At 54.7% G+C, this 16,950-nt stretch overlaps 1 protein-coding gene across 1 annotated transcript; it reads left to right on the top strand.

Annotated features, from left to right (window-relative positions):
• Nucleotides 1-170: 170 nt before the first annotated feature.
• Nucleotides 171-16,697, top strand: PARM1 (prostate androgen-regulated mucin-like protein 1). The gene is made up of 4 exons (XM_076337681.1): nucleotides 171-256; nucleotides 14,231-14,941; nucleotides 15,712-15,790; nucleotides 16,410-16,697. Exons 1-4 carry the CDS (start codon nucleotides 208-210, stop codon nucleotides 16,492-16,494), a joined length of 924 nt encoding a protein of 307 aa, XP_076193796.1. The 5' UTR covers nucleotides 171-207; the 3' UTR covers nucleotides 16,495-16,697.
• Nucleotides 16,698-16,950: the final 253 nt, after the last annotated feature.

Here is a 16,950-nt window from a genome sequence, read left to right as displayed (position 1 = left end):
CTCTGCATCCTACACCCCGTGCCCCATCCCGGAGCCCCGCCGCCGTCCCCGGTGCCGGCAGGTGCCGCTGTGTGTCCGGCGCTGGAGGGGGGCGGCGGCGGCGGCGGGGGCCGGACCGGGGCGGCGGCGGCGGCGGCGGGCGGGCGGGCGGGCAGCGGTGCCGGGCGGTTCGTCCCTCCCGCCGCGGCTGCCAGCGCCGCCGGCACCATGGGCTGCTGCTGCCGCCTCCTCCTCGCCCTCCTCCTCCTCCCGGCAGGTAAGGGCTCGCCGCCGCACCGGGCTGGGGCGGGGGGGGGGGGGGGGGGGTTACCGGAGGGGGGTGGTGGTGGTGGTGGTACCGGGGACCCCCGCTGCCGGACTGGGAGCGATGCGATGGAGACGGGGGGGGGAAAGGCAGCCCCCCCCTTGCCGGGGACAGCCCGGCTCCCTCCCGGCAGAGGCAGGATGCCCGGAGAAGGGCTCCGCAGAACAACCCCCCCCCCCCCCCCGCAACTGGTCCCACTCACGCCCCCCCATGCCCACGGCCGCCCCGACACCAGTGGGGCCGGGCGAGAGGCGTTTCGCCCCTCTTTTCCTCGACCCCTGCCCCGCAGAGTGGTCCCCAGCTGGGTCCCTGGCTGGCCTGAAGCCGGGGCGCAGGAGGACAACTTCAGGGGACCACCAGCATCTCCTTGCGGGCAGCTCCCCTGCCGGGGCTGGAGCTCGCCCCCCAGCCTCGCGTCCCCCTTCCCAGCACGGTCCTTGCTTTGAAGGAGCTTTTATCGCCCTCCCCGGCCTTGAGCAGAGGTTCCTGCACACCCAGCACCTGGCGCTTTCCCCGACCGGCAAAAGGCATCTCCCTCCTCCTGCCCCCCAGCAATATCAACATCCCCATTTCATAGAAACACCCCATTTGACATCTTTCCCCCACTAAGACAGCCAGAGGAGATGGGTCAGTCCCTGGCTGGTGCGACAGCGAGCACTTTCAAATGACAGCACGCGCAGGTTATCCCTCCATCCAGGCTGGGTTTTTAATAAACAACACGAAGAGCTGCTTGCTCAGAAACATGAAAAACACACTTGCATAACCGAGCGACGGGGACGCGCACAAGGAAAAATACATCGGGCAAAGCTGTTATTATTAAATTGCTGTCGGCGTGCAGTAGAGCAGCGCGAGGGGACGAGGCTGGGCGAGGTTTTGAGCTCCCTGCGAAAGTCTGCAGCCAAGCAGCCATGTCCCCAAAACAGCAGCTGGGGAGGCCAGGTCTGCAGGAGCAGCAAACCGTCATCCTGGACCCCATCAGCTTGTGGGAGATCTTCCCCTGTTAAGCGACCCCACTAGTGCGAGAGGAGGGAGAGCTGGCCAAATCCTTCTCCTTGTCAAGGGGGAGTTTGCCAACAAGCTCTTGTTTCTGTACTTTCCAAGCAAGCGCATCTGGGAGGGATGGGGATGAACCTACATTTTGCTCCGCAGGGATGCTGGGGATGCCGCTTGCCTCCTTCACGGGCTTCTGCCTGGCCCTGAGTCGGCTGCCGCCTTGGCGAGCTGCTCGAAAGCGGCCAGCCTCTGCTAGGACTCAGCCCTCGGCCACTTTGGGGTTGGGAGGCGGGTTTTTCCCAGCACCCGGGCCAAACCCAAAGCTGTTCCCACGACCATCCCTCTCTAAAGCACCAACGCCGGTGGGGCTTGGCAGAAGAGCCGGGAAAGATTTCCCTGGAGTACAGTTCCGTGGCCCCCGGGCTGCTCCCAAACACCCTGAAAGCCCCGAATCTTTCGGATGCTTTCTATGACTTTTTTTTCTCCATAGAAATAATACTTAAAAAAATATATATTTATCACTCATGAGAAAACAAAAAGCATGATTTAAATATGCCTCAAGCTCATTCTTCAGGACTTAGTGATAGAGAGGACATCACTGGGCAGGAGAAAAATAAGGCTGGGCTTCGCCTGGCCATCTAATGAAATAATAGCATCTCTCACAAGGAGGTTTTTATCCTATTATTACTTCTTACTCTGGATGTAAATTCAAACCCGCTTTGCTTTCCTGACATGATGCCTGCCCCCGTCCGAACACCCGGTTACCGTGGCCCCGAGCCCACTTTCCCCTTTAGCAATTCGCCCTGCTCCCCAGCCGGCAGCTGAGACGTTTTAAAGTACCTGCAAGAGGCAGCTTTCGGCTTTAAAAGCTTTGGGTGCTTCTGCAAGGAGCCTCCGGGGAGGGAAAGCTGCTTTTTGGGGGTCTCAGAGCCTGGCACCACAGGCTGCTTTGAGCTGCCGTGGAGAAGACGAAGCTTTGAGTGCTCCTGGCCCCGCTCCCCCATACGTGAGCTGAAGGACAGGGGAGATGGGTAGTTAATTATCCCCTCTCCCAGCCCAAACGCGCAAGCAACAGCTTCGGCCTCTAATACCAGAGGATGCTCAAAAATTCCTCTGCTGAACCCAATTGCTTCCCCTCCTGGGGAAGGCTGGGACGGGGCTGATGCATGTTGAAGGCTGCACCTAGAAGCAGTAATTAGCAGCTAGCTAGGAAAATTATTTAGCTGGTGCGTTGTCACTTGGGCAGAGCTGCTGTTTGCAACATGCCTGGCCAGCTCGAGAGCCATATCCAAGACACCCGCCTGGGAAAACGTATTGTGAGGGGGGCCCCAGCCCCGCGGCGCGGGCAGGCAGGTCCCTCTGCCAGCCTCCCAGCCCAAAGAGCTGACAAATGGCTTCTCCTCCCGTGGTGGAACATCCCAGAGAAATAAGCACAGCGTAACACGCATTTGCACGTTTGAAAAATATAACGTGCAATATCAAAGCTATTTTTTATTTGAAGCAAGCAAAAATCATTTTAGAAAGAGCTGGAGTTGTAAACTAACTGCTCTTAATGAGGGCAAAGCTCACACCAAGAGGAAAAGTTCCCACGCTGCCCAGCAGCCTCATTAGGCCCAGCAATTAGCTAAAGCCACCGTGCGAGGTGACAGCCTGCCAACACCCCCCAAGGGGGACACAGGGCCCTGCCAGCCAGGGCTTCTCCAGGAACGCGGAGGCTTTCCACCCCTGGTCATCAGACACCTCCGGCTGCACGGGTTGACCGGTAGCCACGGGTTGCTTTGTCACACTCAAAAGAAGAAAAAACTCTAAAGACTCCTCTTCAGCTTCTTCTCTGCTATAATTTCATTACAACTTCAAGATCAAGCGCTTCACGAGCTGAATAATTAAGCAACACTTAGCTTGGGGCCGAGGGGGGGAGAACATCATGTTTTCTTTGCATGGAGAATGGTGTGGCCACCCAAATCTGCAGCTGCTGTAAAGGATGGGTTTGTTGTGCAACCAACAGCCCTGGCTGCTGGGTTCAGACATTAGGGCAGATGGGTGCCTGAGGAGGACTTGGACGCCCACCCCAGGCAAGGAAGGAGCCGGTCATAGGGGCCATGCAGCATGCAGGCAACCATCTTTATTTTAAAAGTTGGCATTATCGTTTTTAGTCGGGAAGAGCAGAGACTGCAGGACGGTGAAGCTGTCCGCCTGGTTCCTCAAGAGCAATCTGCCTACAACAGCTTTCCTCAGGGTCTGAAAAGTGTGCAAGAGCAAGCCAGGCCCCCACGTTAGCTCCTTCCTCCCATGCAACAGCCTGGCGAAGAGCAGCTGCTTCTCCCGAGCCAGGCCACAACCCACCAGCCCGTGAATACCCCACTTGGAGCCCCTCCTTGCCAGCTTGCCCAAAGCCCCTAACTTTACGCGTTTGGCCACCTGGATTTTGCTCTTGCCTTTTGCAAAAGGCAGGCCATGCACCTACAAGAGATGCTGGTACAACCCCTACGTCCAGGGAGGTGGATACTGATGGGTTTGCTCAGCAGCAACCCCTGGGGGGCTGCATCCTCAAGGAAGGCTGCCAAGGGACATCCCCAGGGTGCCCTGGCCAGCTGCGTGCTTGGGACAGGGTGCCGCCAGGGTTGGGGGCTCTGGGTGGTGAGGGACACGTGGAGACGGCCCATAGATTTCCATTGCGTAGCTGTTTCTCTTAACTACAGAAAGCTTCAGGCTTCGGAGCAATTAGACCTAAACCACTTAACGACCGTGCAGCAGAAGAAACCTAATCATGCAGGAAGCCAGCTCGGCTTGCCAGTAAATCAGAGCAACTGCAGATTTATTTGATCTGATGGCCTTGGCTTCTTTACGCAGTTATTGGATAGCTTTGCTTTCTACCCATTGACGTTTCTGGCCCCTGGTTTTCTCACTTAGTTTCTTCCTCCTCTCACAACTGGCTTTATACCATCACCAACACAACCTGGCGTTGAAAAGAAAGGCGGCACAGCAGGAGCCAAGCAGGCAGCAAAGCAGCAGCACATCACCCAGGGGTGCTCCCGCTGCTGCTAGCATTATAGGTCACCAGCGCACACGTGCGGTGCTGGAGCTTTGCTAGACCAGGAGAGACACCGTGTTGGCCCTGGTTTGTGCATTGAAGCTCAACTGCAGCCAGAGACGTCCCCAAGAGTTACCATTTCCCAGTAGCAACCCAGCTGGGTGATGCCTCTGGGATGGCACGGAAGGCTTGTTGGGTCTGAGACAGAGCTTAGACCCTGCACAGCTGCTCCCAGACCACCCCATCATCCTTATTTCTTGGGGATAACAAGGCAGAGCTCTGCAACAGTGCCCTAGAAGGGCAGAGACACAAGTTCAAAGCCCAAGACAACCACCGCATCCTCCCTCTTCCTTCTCCCTTATCAGTACAGAGCTTAGTCAGACCCTTGTTTACTGTAGATGGGGCCCTCCAACCAGAGAGGAGAGAAATGAACACCACCAAAGCCCAAATTACATGGTGACTGAGAAGGTGAGGCAGCCCAGTGCTGAACAGCTTGAAAAACAAGTTGAACCCAAAGCAAAAAACAGTTTTATTTAGTTTTAGCCACCACAAGGAGACCTTTTGCCATCCACAGCTAGATGCTACCAGTTTTATAGGTAAGAAACAATAGCACAGTAAAAGTTACAGCTGCGCATGAGCAAGGGGGAGGGGAACTGCAGAAAAACAGCGCAAGGTATGGGAATCCCCAGCCACAGAAACCAAAGCCAAGCCAACGAGGTCATGAACAGGAAGTCCTCACCCTATACTTAAACATAAATTGTTTTACTGCTCTGCAACACTTAGCCTGGTAATAAACCAACACATGCTGCAGGACCAGAGGAGTCAGGGTTGCTTTATGTCGTGGTTTAGCCCCAGCCAGCAACTAAGCCCCACACCGCCGCTCGCTCACTCCCACCCGGGGGAAAGAAACAGAAGGGTAAAAGTGAGAAAACTCGTGGGTTGAGATAAAGGCAGTTTAATAGGCAAAGCAAAAGCTGTGCGTGCAAGCAAAGCAAGGAATTCATTCCCTCCTTCCCACCAGCAGGCAGGTGTTCAGCCATCTCCAGGAAAGCAGGGCTCTGTCACGCGTAACCGTGACTTGGGAAGACAAACGCCATCACTCTGAATGTCTCCCCCTTCCTTCTTCTTCCCCCAGCTTGATGTGCTGAGCGTGGCGCCATATGGTGTGGGATATCCCTTGGGTCAGTTGGGGTCAGCTGTCCCGGCCGTGTCCCCTCCCAGCTTCTTGTGCCCCCCCACCTGCTCGCTGGTGGGGTGGGGTGAGGAGCAGAAAAGGCCTTGACTGTGTGTCAGCACTGCTCAGCAGTAACAAAAACATCCCTGTGTTATCAACGCTGTTTCCAGCACCAATCCAAAACACGACCCCGTACCAGCTACTGGGAAGAAAATTAACTCTATCCCAGCCAAACCCAGCACATTCTCCACCCCTTATTCCATACCATTTACATCATGCTCAGGTTCCGCACTATCCAATACATCCTCATTAACCACCACCCTCCTGCCCATCCTTTGATGTAATACACAGATGTCATTCCCTTAGTCTATGGACCGCTCTTGTAAAGTGTCCAGAAATGTCCACAAAATGTCCATTGAGTTCATTCAGTCCATGACTTTGGGCTCCATCTCTTACGGTGGTCGCTCAGGACAGGAGAGGTGGTGCGTTGCGTGGAGTTGCTGGGCACCAAAGCCAGCTCAGGCCGGGTCGCTGCTGCACTTGCACTGCTTCTTGTAAGGCTTTTCCTCCACTGGTTCAGGTGGTTCCTGCTATAGTAATTCCTAGAACATGCGACTCAAATTATGGGTTACAGTAATTTAAAGGTATTTCCATTACAACCTCCACCACCAGACCATCGGGTTTAACATTGCAGTGAACTCCTCCCCTTGCCCCTGCTCCGGCTTGGACTTATCCACAGACTGCAGTCCCTTCGGGGAGTACCTGCTCCAAGTGGATCCTTATCTGTGAGCCACAGTCTCTCCAGGGGTATACCTGCTGCAGCGTAGACTTATCCACAGCCACAGTCGCTTTGAGGAGCACCTGTTCCAGCGTGGCCTTCTCCATGGGCCACAATGCCTTCAGAGATACCTGCTCCAGCATGCCCTTACCCACAGCCACAGTCCCTTCAGAACTAAACCTGCTCCAACACCCATGGCTGCAGTCCCTCCAGGGGTGTACCTGCTCTGTCGTGGGCTTATCCACGGCCACATGCTTTGAGGTGCTCCGGCATGACCTCATGCACAGCCACAGATGCTTCGAGGTGTACCTGCTGCAGCATGGAGTTATCCTTGGCCACAGTCCCTTCAAAGGAAGGTATACCTGCCGCAGCACAGACATAACCACGGCCACAGACGCTTCGAGATGTACCTGCTGTGGTGTGGACTTATTCACGGCCACAGACGCTTCGGGGTGTCCTGCTCCCGCGTGGGCTCATCCACAGGTCACAGTGCCTTTGACTGGAGCTCACGCTGGAGTTCCAGCCCGTCCAGTACAGCGGCACAGAAACGGCAGCGATGCCCTGGCCATCCCCCAGCCCAGGCGCATCGCCGTTGCTGTTACCAAAATGTGCCCAGGCACGGCACAGTAAGGTGATCAGCAGTCCCCCACACAGCAAGCAGCAAAAGCAAAAAGCAGCCGCTAACGAGCCCTAGACTGCAATATGCAGGGAGGCAAGCAAGGCCCAGGGCAAGCACAGGAGCCTGCTGATTAGTAGCTAAACCACAATAACAGCTATAAATCTGATCGAGCACATTCCAATCAAATCTGTCGTTATCTCGAACCCTTCGAGCCCCACATTGGGCACCAGAAGGGACTGTCTTGGTTTCACCCCAGCTGGCAACTAAGCCCCACCCAGCCGCTCCCTCACTCCCCCCTGGTGGGATGGGGGAGAGAATGGGAAAGGTAAAAGTGAGAAAACTCGTGGGTTGAGATAAAGGCAGTTTAATAGGTAAAGCAAAAGCCGCACACGCAAGCAAAGCAAGGAATTCATTCCCTACTTCCTACCAGCAGACAGGTGTTCAGCCATCTCCAGGAAAGCAGGGCTCCGTCACACATAACGGTGACTTGGGAAAACAAACACCATCACTCCGAACATCCCCCCCTTCCTCCTTCTTCCCCCAGGTCTATACGCTGAGCATGACATCATATGGTGTGGGATATCCCTTGGGTCAGTTGGGGTCAGCTGTCCCGGCCGTGTCCCCTCCCAGCTTCTTGTGCCCCCCCAGCCTGCTCGCTGGTGGGGTGGGGTGAGGAGCAGAAAAGGCCTTGACTCTGTGTCAGCACTGCTCAGCAGTAACGAAAACATCCCTGTGTTATCAACGCTGTTTCCAGCACCAATCCAAACCACAGCCCCATACTAGTGTCCGTGAAGAAAGTTAACTTTACCCCAGCTAAAACCAGCACACTCTATCATCATTACTTAGGGACAACCAGCATAATATAGGACTTGCAGAAGGTTAAAGAAGATTGCAACCCATCAAATGCATCACTCGGAGTGAGCCACACCAACTTACCTTGGCTTTCAGAGTCCAGGTGCTTCTCTGAAAAAGTTGAAAGAAGAACTCACTCCTGTGTACGTGTTTTTCTTCACCACTGCTATTATTTACAATTAATTATTCATAACATTTTTCCTATACTCTTAGCAATACCATGCAGAAAGGAGAGAGCTCCAGCCACCAGCTTTTATGTCAGAGCCCCCAACTGTGCTAATAGCCCCTAAGCACCCTGATGAACCTCACCTGGGACCCCCCACCCACACACCCTCTGCCCATTGGGCCAGGACCTCCATTTAAACTCGGGCTCAGGTCCCAACTTCTTATCTCAACTGTGTGGTGGGAGTACACACCTATAGTGTTGGGTGGCTCTTGGCCTTTTGCTGTGTGTAGGTTGTTTCTAATCTCTTCTTTTTTGTTTTAGGCTGATGTTCTGCTGCTTCTAGTTGTTTCCTCTGTTGACCCCAAACTTAATGTTTTTCTCTAGTCTTCAGCAGAGGATGGGGCTGTATCAGCATCTCTTTTTGCCTGCCCTGGATAGGTTTTGTGGGTATATAGTGAGACTACTATGGACTCTTACTTTAAAAAATAGTATGGTCCTTAGGTATGGTCTTGGTCATATGCTTTTGTTAGTGCCTGCCCCAGAAGCAGCTGCTGAGCTGGTATGAGAAGCAGTACCCAACCTTGCTGCACGAGCATGGTATGATGAGGATGTCCAACAGACCTTCTTGTTGTGGTGGCTTCTTCTTTTGTTGCTACGTTTATTGTTCAGAAAGGGTGGTTAGGTTCTTCATGTAAGTACAGTCAGGACAAGCTGCTGGGAGGGAGAAAAATAATAATATTACAGAAACTTTTATTATCCCTGGGGCTTTGGCTGTCAGAGGAGCATCACCTACTGCAGCTGGGGTATGGCTGCCTTAGTCAATTCAGGCTGAGAGCAGGCGTGTGGGTTAGGTCATGCGGACCTTCTGGTAGTTACATCAGTTGTGGTGAGTCATGAAGTGAAGCTTGTTAAAAGCTCCATCTCTGCCTTATCAGTGGATGTTTGTTTGCTGTGGCATGGCCGCTCCATCTGATGTCATTCACTTGGGCTGGAGATGCTCACTTGTTTTTTATGCTGTGTTTCAGCTGACAGAACAATTTAAAAGCTTGCTGCAGTTGCTTCTGGAGTGCCTGAGAAATGCATCGCTGGAGAGGCTGCCAGGTCAGGCAGCTGTTTTCCCAAGCAGAGCGCAGGAAGCGTTCAGCTTCTGCAAGGGTGACACCTCCACCTTTGTGTGGCTCGCAGAAGCCAGGAGAACAGCATGCAAATGGGAGAGGGAGATAATCCATCAGGTGGATGGTTCATTCCTTGGGTTGGCAGGTGATTAGAGTTAATATTCCCTAAGAGCAAGATGTTTGAATTATAGGGATTTGGGTTTTTCTTTTCTTGGCTATTTCTGCTACTCCTAGGGAAGGCAACCTAAAAAAAGGACCTTTCAAAGCTCTTGTGAGGCTGCAAAGTGTGACACTGCTGTTCTACTAGGCAGCTACTTTGTCCTGGCAGTCCCCTGCCTGTCTCTGCTCTGAGCTGGATTCCAGCGGGGTGGTCAACTGCCTTAAGTGAATTAAATGGGCAAATTCCTCAGGGCCAAACTATGCTTGGCATCCTTTGGTAGCTAACATCCTTCAGTTCCTCTGACAACCCCTGTTTGAGGGTTTTCTTTAGCCTTTGAAGTCATGTGGTCCTAAAAGTTTTCTAGTGGGTTTTTTGTCTCTTATTCCAGTGCGCTGCTCTGGTTCCTGCTCGCAGCTGCAGCTCCTACACGTGGGGTGTTGGAGAAACAAGGAAACCCCCACCTTGGCTTTTGTTTTCCTTTTCAGATGTGTTGGTAGAGGACTGGGCTTGCAGACAAGCTGGGTGTTCTTCTGGCTGCCCGGCTCCCTGGGGACAGGCAGCACCCGCCTGCGGGGCAGGCTGTCCATGAGCTGGGTGCAGTGGCATGAGGACATGTGGAGCTATCAGCCAAGGGGGTCCTCAGCCAGGTCCTTTTTGTTCCCCTCATCCTAGCCTGGTTCAGAAGCAGCCTGCCTTGCCTCTGGCATCCCGGCTGGCCTTATCCTGTGGTGCAAAGGGGGTACAGCCTGTGCGTGAGGGGGTGATGTGCTGCGGGCGAGAGCTGGACCCCATGGCAGTTGCTGGGTCCCAGACAACCTGATGGAGGTGATGGCTCAGGGGAAAAGAGGATAGCAGAGGGCTGGGACAGGCAGGGTTTGCTAGCAGGGATGAATGCAGCACTATGGATCTGGAAACCAAAGCTTGGCTGGCAATGACCGTACAGGAGCAGGGGGAGATGAGGAAAACCAGGGCTGAGCTGAGCAGCGTGCTGCCTTCGGCTGTGCTTGCTCTCCTGGGAAATGTCCCTGTGACTTGTGACTTGCTTGGCTGGGAGTGTTCAGCCAGTGGCCAAGGATTGTTCCTTCATCCAGTTTTGGCTCACCCTCTGAATTTATACCCCTTAGATATTATAGGAAACTTCCTGACTCATCCTGGCTAGCAGTATTGCCAGCTTTTTGAGGTCCCTCTCTGTTTGCCTCCAAAGTTCAAGCAGATCATGAGAGCTCTGCTGACCCAAAGCACAAGCAACATGGGATGCAAGGGTGGCTTTGCAGAGAGGTGGCAAGTTGCCTGTGTCTGAGAGAGACTGGAAGCATCTATGTTTACAGAGAGGTAATAAACTTTCAAGGTGCTATCGGCCTTGGGAAGGTCCTGCTGTGCTTGATGTAACAGCCATGTGTTGTGCCGTGGGCTGCAGAGGCTGTCTGCTACCTGTTGGAGAAGTCGCGCACCTGAAGTGCCAAGGTGTGATGGAGAAAGGGTTATTTTACAGAAATACGGATGGCTGTTGAACCCTGATCTGAAGAACACCAAGGGCGAAGGGATGCTTGGTCTGGGTTTGTCAGCACTTCCAGCACCTTCTGCTACCACACGGCACCTGATTTCTGCCCTGGCTTAGACATCTTCAGTGCAGACCTCTTAAAACAGTGGATGAGTGCTCTGCTCAGGGCATGCATGAGCTGCAAGATACTCTAGGCAATGCAATGTCGTGTCAGCTGGGCACCTTCAGGCAGCTTTGCAGAGGTTGAGGGGTTTGCTGTCGCAATAGCACTTGCAGTGATGATGCCTTGCATCACTGCTGATGGGGGGAGGCTGACTTGGTGTTGGTGTAGCTTGTGCGTGTGGGGAAATAATCCAATTATCTGAGGTCAGAAGTGCGGGCGCGGGGAGGCTGGTGGAGCTGGGGCAGGGCACGCTGGGCCAGGGTACTTGGCTTCTTCACTCATGCCTTTAACTTGTATGGCTGATACGCCTTTCCACCCACGCACCTCCAAAGCAGACCCTCTGTTCTCTGACAAAGACGGTGCCTCCTCTTGCCTAAGGCCCAGGATGGCTGCATGGTGTTGAATCCTTGAGGAAGACTCTGTTGCTCAATGCCCCTCATCAATCCAGCCAGGGATTTCATGTCCCACCCTCGGCCATGAAAAACCAGTGGGCTGTGCTCTCCCGGGGTTGTGGCTGATGGCACCTTCAGCTCTTGTGGTGTGGGAGGTTCAGTACCTGCTAGAAATGGCCCTTCTCCTTTCTTTCCCTTGAAAAAAGGAGGTGCAGTTTTGGCAGCCTCCCTCCTTTGTACTCTGCCACCTGCCCCCCAGGTGAGCCTGTTGAGAAGACCATATGGGGCTGCTTCAAACCGGTCAAGAAAGGGCAAGGGGGGGGGGGGGGTGGTACCAGTGTAAAAGCAAAAAGGGCACAAATCAACCACTTGAACCTCAATATCAACATGTTGGAGAGGCAGGTTCTTGCAGCTTGTTTCTGGCCACTGAAAGTGATGTACCAAATGGTATTGGTCCCTAAAAGACGTTGCTGCAGGTGCTTTGCAGGTCCCACCACACTGGCATGGGACCTGCCTGTGCTGTAGGTGACCCGGCATTTGCTGCCTGCGGCACGTCAGCGTGGAAAGCTGTGCAAGGGGATGGAGCGGCACAGGGAATCATAGAATGGTTTGGGTTGGGAGGATGTTTGGTTTTATGGTGTTGCAGTGCCTGAACTGAGCAAGGGAGCCGCCAGCCTCTGCAGGAGGAGGGGATGAGATGGGATGAGTGGGGACCCGTCAGGTTTGTTGGATGAAGCCAGCGCTGTGGGCAGGCTTTGTCCTGGTGAGATGCTGTTCATCTTGAAGCCAAGCTGTGAAAACCGGTGCATTCATCTGAACTAATGGCTTTTAAGCTCAGGATTATCACAGTAATGCAGCTCAAGTTCACATGCCAGTAACTCCCAGGTATTAACCAGGAAGCCTGAGATGTAGAGGTCTTGGGATGAGGAGACATCAGAGTGCCCTGTTGACAGCAGAAGCTTCGCAGGAGCCTCGTATGCTTTGGAAAGCTGGAAAGGAGGAGGTGGGATGGCTGGGTGCTTCCCTGCTGCTGAGGTTGGGCTGGGTGTGGAAACCACGGGTGCTGAACCAGGTGGTTTATTTGGTAACCAGACTCTAGCTTGTCATCTATCTCCTCTCCCTTATACTAAGGTCTGTCAGCCTTGTGCCTCAGCAGACCGAGAGCCGGAGGAGGGTGAAAGCTCAGAGGCATCTCCAAGTGCCTGTCCCTGGGAGAAGAGCACCCACGGCTTCAGTCCCACCTCCCAGACGCTCCTGCTTGGGAAAGGGGGTCTGTCACAGGGATATCCACAGCGCCATGAAAAAAAATTTTGGGTCAAGTGTGCCGGGGATTTGTGCTCCTAAATGCCTTCTACAGCCTAGTAGAAGCTGTGCCCCAGAGCTGGCTTTAAATCCCTGGCCAAGCATATGTTTGCAGTTTCTAGACAGAAAACGCCTTTGTGAAAGGTGTGCTACGTACCCAGCGCTTGCTGCAGTGGGCTGGAGGCCCTTAGCTGGGATGTCCCTTCGGCTGTCCTCCTTCAGTGAAGGTGTGCAGGTTGAGTGGAGCCGTATTAGACACCTGCAGCCTTCTGTTTGCAGTCATGGCTGAAAACACCCAAAAACATGGGTTAGTGAGTCCCTGCTCACTGGTGTTGCATCCTACCCTTTCTACACTCAGGCGTTAAGTGTTTCCATCTCTCCTTCAGCATGAGGTGCTGTCTGTGCCCTGGGAGCCTCGTGGCTCTCTTGGGTGCTCAGCAGTCAGGGGCTTTGCTGGAGGAACCCTGCGTTGCACAGCCCCTGCTCCCAAATTTGGGTCTTTCCCATGCTGCTGTTCCTTGGCCCAGCTTTATGTGCAATAAGAGTCTCATGGTGGGCCAGCAACAGCTCTGTTCCATGTAAGACACATCTCTGGTGCAGGTTGGGTCCTTTCTTGCTACCTTGGGGGTCACCTGCATGGGTGACATGGCATTTCAGTTTGACTCGGGGGGGGGGGATGGACGGGATGACAGCAGATATGGCTGTGGTGGTTGACAACGTCTCCTTGGGGGGTGGCATGGTGTTGGGGAGGAGAGCCTTATGTGCCCACCGGCAATGCCCAGCCGTGTATGATCTGCAAGCTCCTGCTCACAAAGAGCTACCATGATAGTTGTCGGTGCTCTCACTGCTGTTGTTTCTCAGTCAGATAAGCACCAAGCTCCTGTCTCTGGAGCTGAGGTGGGAGTTTCGCTTCAGGATTCCCACAAAGTCAGCATTTTGCTGTTTTTTTTTTTTTTGTCCTCTGCACTCATATAATAATTAGTTCATTGTGGCTTGTTTGCGCCGGAGCAAGTTCTTGCTCTTCCCAGTGCTGGGCTTGGGATGCTTTGGGGGTGTAAATAAACGAATGCATGGGAATAACAATCCCTCCCGATGTCACTTAGTGTTGGCACGCTCTTCCCTCGGCCCAGCCGTGCCGAGAGAGCTAGCCGCTAGCGCTGGCCCGGTGCTGAGTTTAGCCCTGGAGAGTAGAAAGGGGGGCGGGGGGGGGGAAGCCCCAGCAGTCTGCTGGTGGGGATAGAGGAAAAAATGACTCATCTTCATGCTAAGAAATGGAGACGAATGAATGCACAAGGAAATGGGGGGAGAGGAGAAAGAGGTGTCTTGTGTTATCATTCCCAGCTGCGTGGTGGTTGCTGCCGAGGAGGAGCTTGCTCCCCTGCTGATTTGCCGGCTGCTGGGAGGAGATGTTGAGAAGATGAAGGGGGGCGGTTGGGGATGGAGGGGATCCCAGCCTCGGGGAAAAATGGTGCTGACCCATGCTGGAGCAGCTGGTCTGGTTTAAACCTCACCTTTAGCTACGCAGGGATATTTCCCATCTCTTTATTTTAGATGGCTCTCAGCATTTTAAAAACAATAAACTTATTTCCAGCTTCGTTCCCAAACCCTCTGGTGTTCACCCAAACCCCAGGTTGCCCCAAGGATTTCCCCGTTATTAATACTTCTTTCTCTCACTCCTAGGACTGGGCGATGACTCCACAGCATTGCCCCTCACCCCCGCCAGCCCTCCCTTCCCCTCGGAAGGGACCCCAGCGGGGCCAGGCTCCAGGGATGCAGTTGTCCCCAGGCCAGCTCCTGGCCAGCCCTTGCTGCCCACGACCACGGGACCTGCCGGAGATGGGGCGTCCTCCAGGCTGGTGGAGGGGAACGGCCACAATGCCACCCCCACGGCGGCACCGTTCCCTGCTCCTGCCTCCGTCACCGTGAGCTCCATCACTGGGGCCACCATCACCATAACAGACAGCCCATCCGTAGCCTCCAGCCCCAGCTCGGTGCCACCAACCTTGGAGACAGCCCCGGGTCTTCGGACAGCAAATACTGCCAGCTTGGCAAGCGGCACGATGGATTTGGGGGCAGCTCCCAGCCCCACGGGTATACCTGCATCCTCCTCCTCCTCCTCCTCCCTCCCCACCAGCGACCTGTACTCATCCCCCGGGACGGTCTTGTCCCCAGCGCCTGTCCTCATGAGCCCCAGCACCACCCAGCCACCGGCGCTGACCAAGGGCGTCCCTTCCCTGGGGACGCTGGCCATGGCATCAAGCCTGGCTGTGGAGCCGACGTCACCCTCGGTGACTGTGACAAGCCCCACTGCAGCCGAGGCCGTGGCCACCGGCAAAACCACCCTCTCCACTGGAGTCACCATGGAAGAGGTCCCGCACGCTTTGAGTGCAGGTGAGCACCACCGCTCTCCGTATGCATATATAGATACAACGTCAACCTCAAGGTGCTTAGATAAGAGGGGCAGAGCCCCCCCGTATGGGAAGGGAAGAGGTGGTCAACTTTCTGAGAGCACCATTCGGCAAAAGCTGAGCTTTCCTGGAGGAGCCTGTGTCATCTGCTCCACCGGTGGAGACAAGGAGTTGTAGATACCAAACCTCAGGTGCCCGGAGATGTGAATAAAATCCCTAGGTGCAAATTTGACTTGAAACACTTAAGGATGAGAGGAAACAAGTGCCTGGACGGTGGGTGCAGCCTCAGTTAAGAAGACGTAGGTTTTTCTTCTCCCTCCTGGAGACCTCACTAAGCTGACGCTAGCTTTCACCTGTCCTCCTCTGCAAGCTCAGATAGCTTAAAAGCGCTTCATAAGGCCAGAAAAGGGAGGGATCCGGAGCGTTTTCTAGCCTTGGCTCAGCACTAAATGCTTCCTGGTGCTGGGGGGAGCATCAAGGAGCAAGTCCATAGTTCTCAAGAGAAGCCCAGCTGTGTTTTATCCCAAATCCACCTGCCCTGCCTTTATGGGAAGGGGGTCGTTGCAAAAATACAGGGGTGCCCAGCATCCTCCGCAGGAGGTTTGGGAAGCAGTGAGGGAATATCCCCCCCCACCAGAGACGGCTGGCTCGGGTGTTTCAGGAGCAGCCAGGGTGTGGGGTGGGTGCTATGGGGCTGGGATTCGGGGCGGGGGGCCTGACTGCTGCCCTTTCTGATGGACCCTCCCTCCGCAGGGAGCATCGTGGCCATAACTCTGACGGTCATCGTGGTGGTGCTGCTGGTTTTCGGGGTGGCGGCGTACCTCAAGATCAGGTAAGGCTGTTTTTGGGGCGCCTGCCTGGCAGGGTGCTCGAGCTGTGCTCCTCCCCCCCCCCCTGCCCCCCGAGGCTGCAGCCCCTCTTGCCATCACAAGGGTGATGCTCAAGGGCAAAGCCCTGGGGAGATGCTGTCCCCAAGCCTGGCGGGGCGACGTGCAGCCTCTAATCCCAGCACGGCCGCATTTTCTACCACGTCTATATTGAAAAGCAGAGTTGTTTTTCCTCATTTTACAACAGCCTCACTCAAATGCCGGAGACGCTGTTCAGCGTAGTCATAACCAGTAATTATCCCTAGGGCAAGCTGCTGCCACGGGTCTTGCTGTGACTTAGACAATAAACAGCAGCACGGCCCAGCACCGAGCATCTGTAATGAGGCTTTGCCAACAACTGAGATGAGCAAAGGTCTCGTTTTAATTCCCTGGCATGTCCCAGTCTGGTTCAACGGGGGCAAAATCCTGCCTGGGCTTATTTTCTGTCCTGGTGCTTCCTGCTAAAATGTCCCAAAGCTTGACCTAGTGATGACTTGCATGCATTTTTTTCTCGCCCCATGGTAAAATGACTAATAATCCACTAAAGCAACTGGTAACGCTGGGCGGTTTGCTTTCTCCTGGCAGGCACTCCTCCTACGGCAGGCTTTTGGATGACCACGACTACGGCTCCTGGGGCAACTACAACAACCCTCTCTATGACGACTCCTAGCAGGGACGAAGCAAAAAAAAAAAAAAATAAAAATCCTTAATTTATAAGCGCTTCTGCAGCAGAGCATCCGCTGTCGAGGAGATGCCCGGGCGCTGAGCCACTGCTGCGGGCAGGATTCTGGTGGGTCCAGAGGACAACAGGCGACCGGAGGGTGGGCGTGCGGCACCCACAATAAACCTGAATTTTGGCCTTTGCGTAGGAAACTCTGGGTCCTGGGGCACGTCGGCCACTTGGTTTGTAGGCAAGGGAAGCCGAATTCCCCAGGGGGAAGGGATGGGGGGAGGTAAAGGGAGAGGATGGAGGTTCAGCCAGCGCCGTGGCATCCTTTGAAACGCTGCTGCCCCACGGCTTGGGTGGGGGACACGGGGGCTGCTGAGCCAGAGCCAGCAGCGGGCAGGGGTCTCCCGTGCTTTCACGTGCTCCTTCCTCTGAAATCACCTCCCTGCGTTGCCCCGC

Source organism: Aptenodytes patagonicus, chromosome 4 (assembly GCF_965638725.1).
Source record: "Aptenodytes patagonicus chromosome 4, bAptPat1.pri.cur, whole genome shotgun sequence".
Taxonomy (NCBI): domain Eukaryota; kingdom Metazoa; phylum Chordata; class Aves; order Sphenisciformes; family Spheniscidae; genus Aptenodytes; species Aptenodytes patagonicus.
The sequence above is the reverse complement of the archived record's forward strand: the minus strand, read 5'-3'. Positions and strand labels throughout refer to the sequence as shown.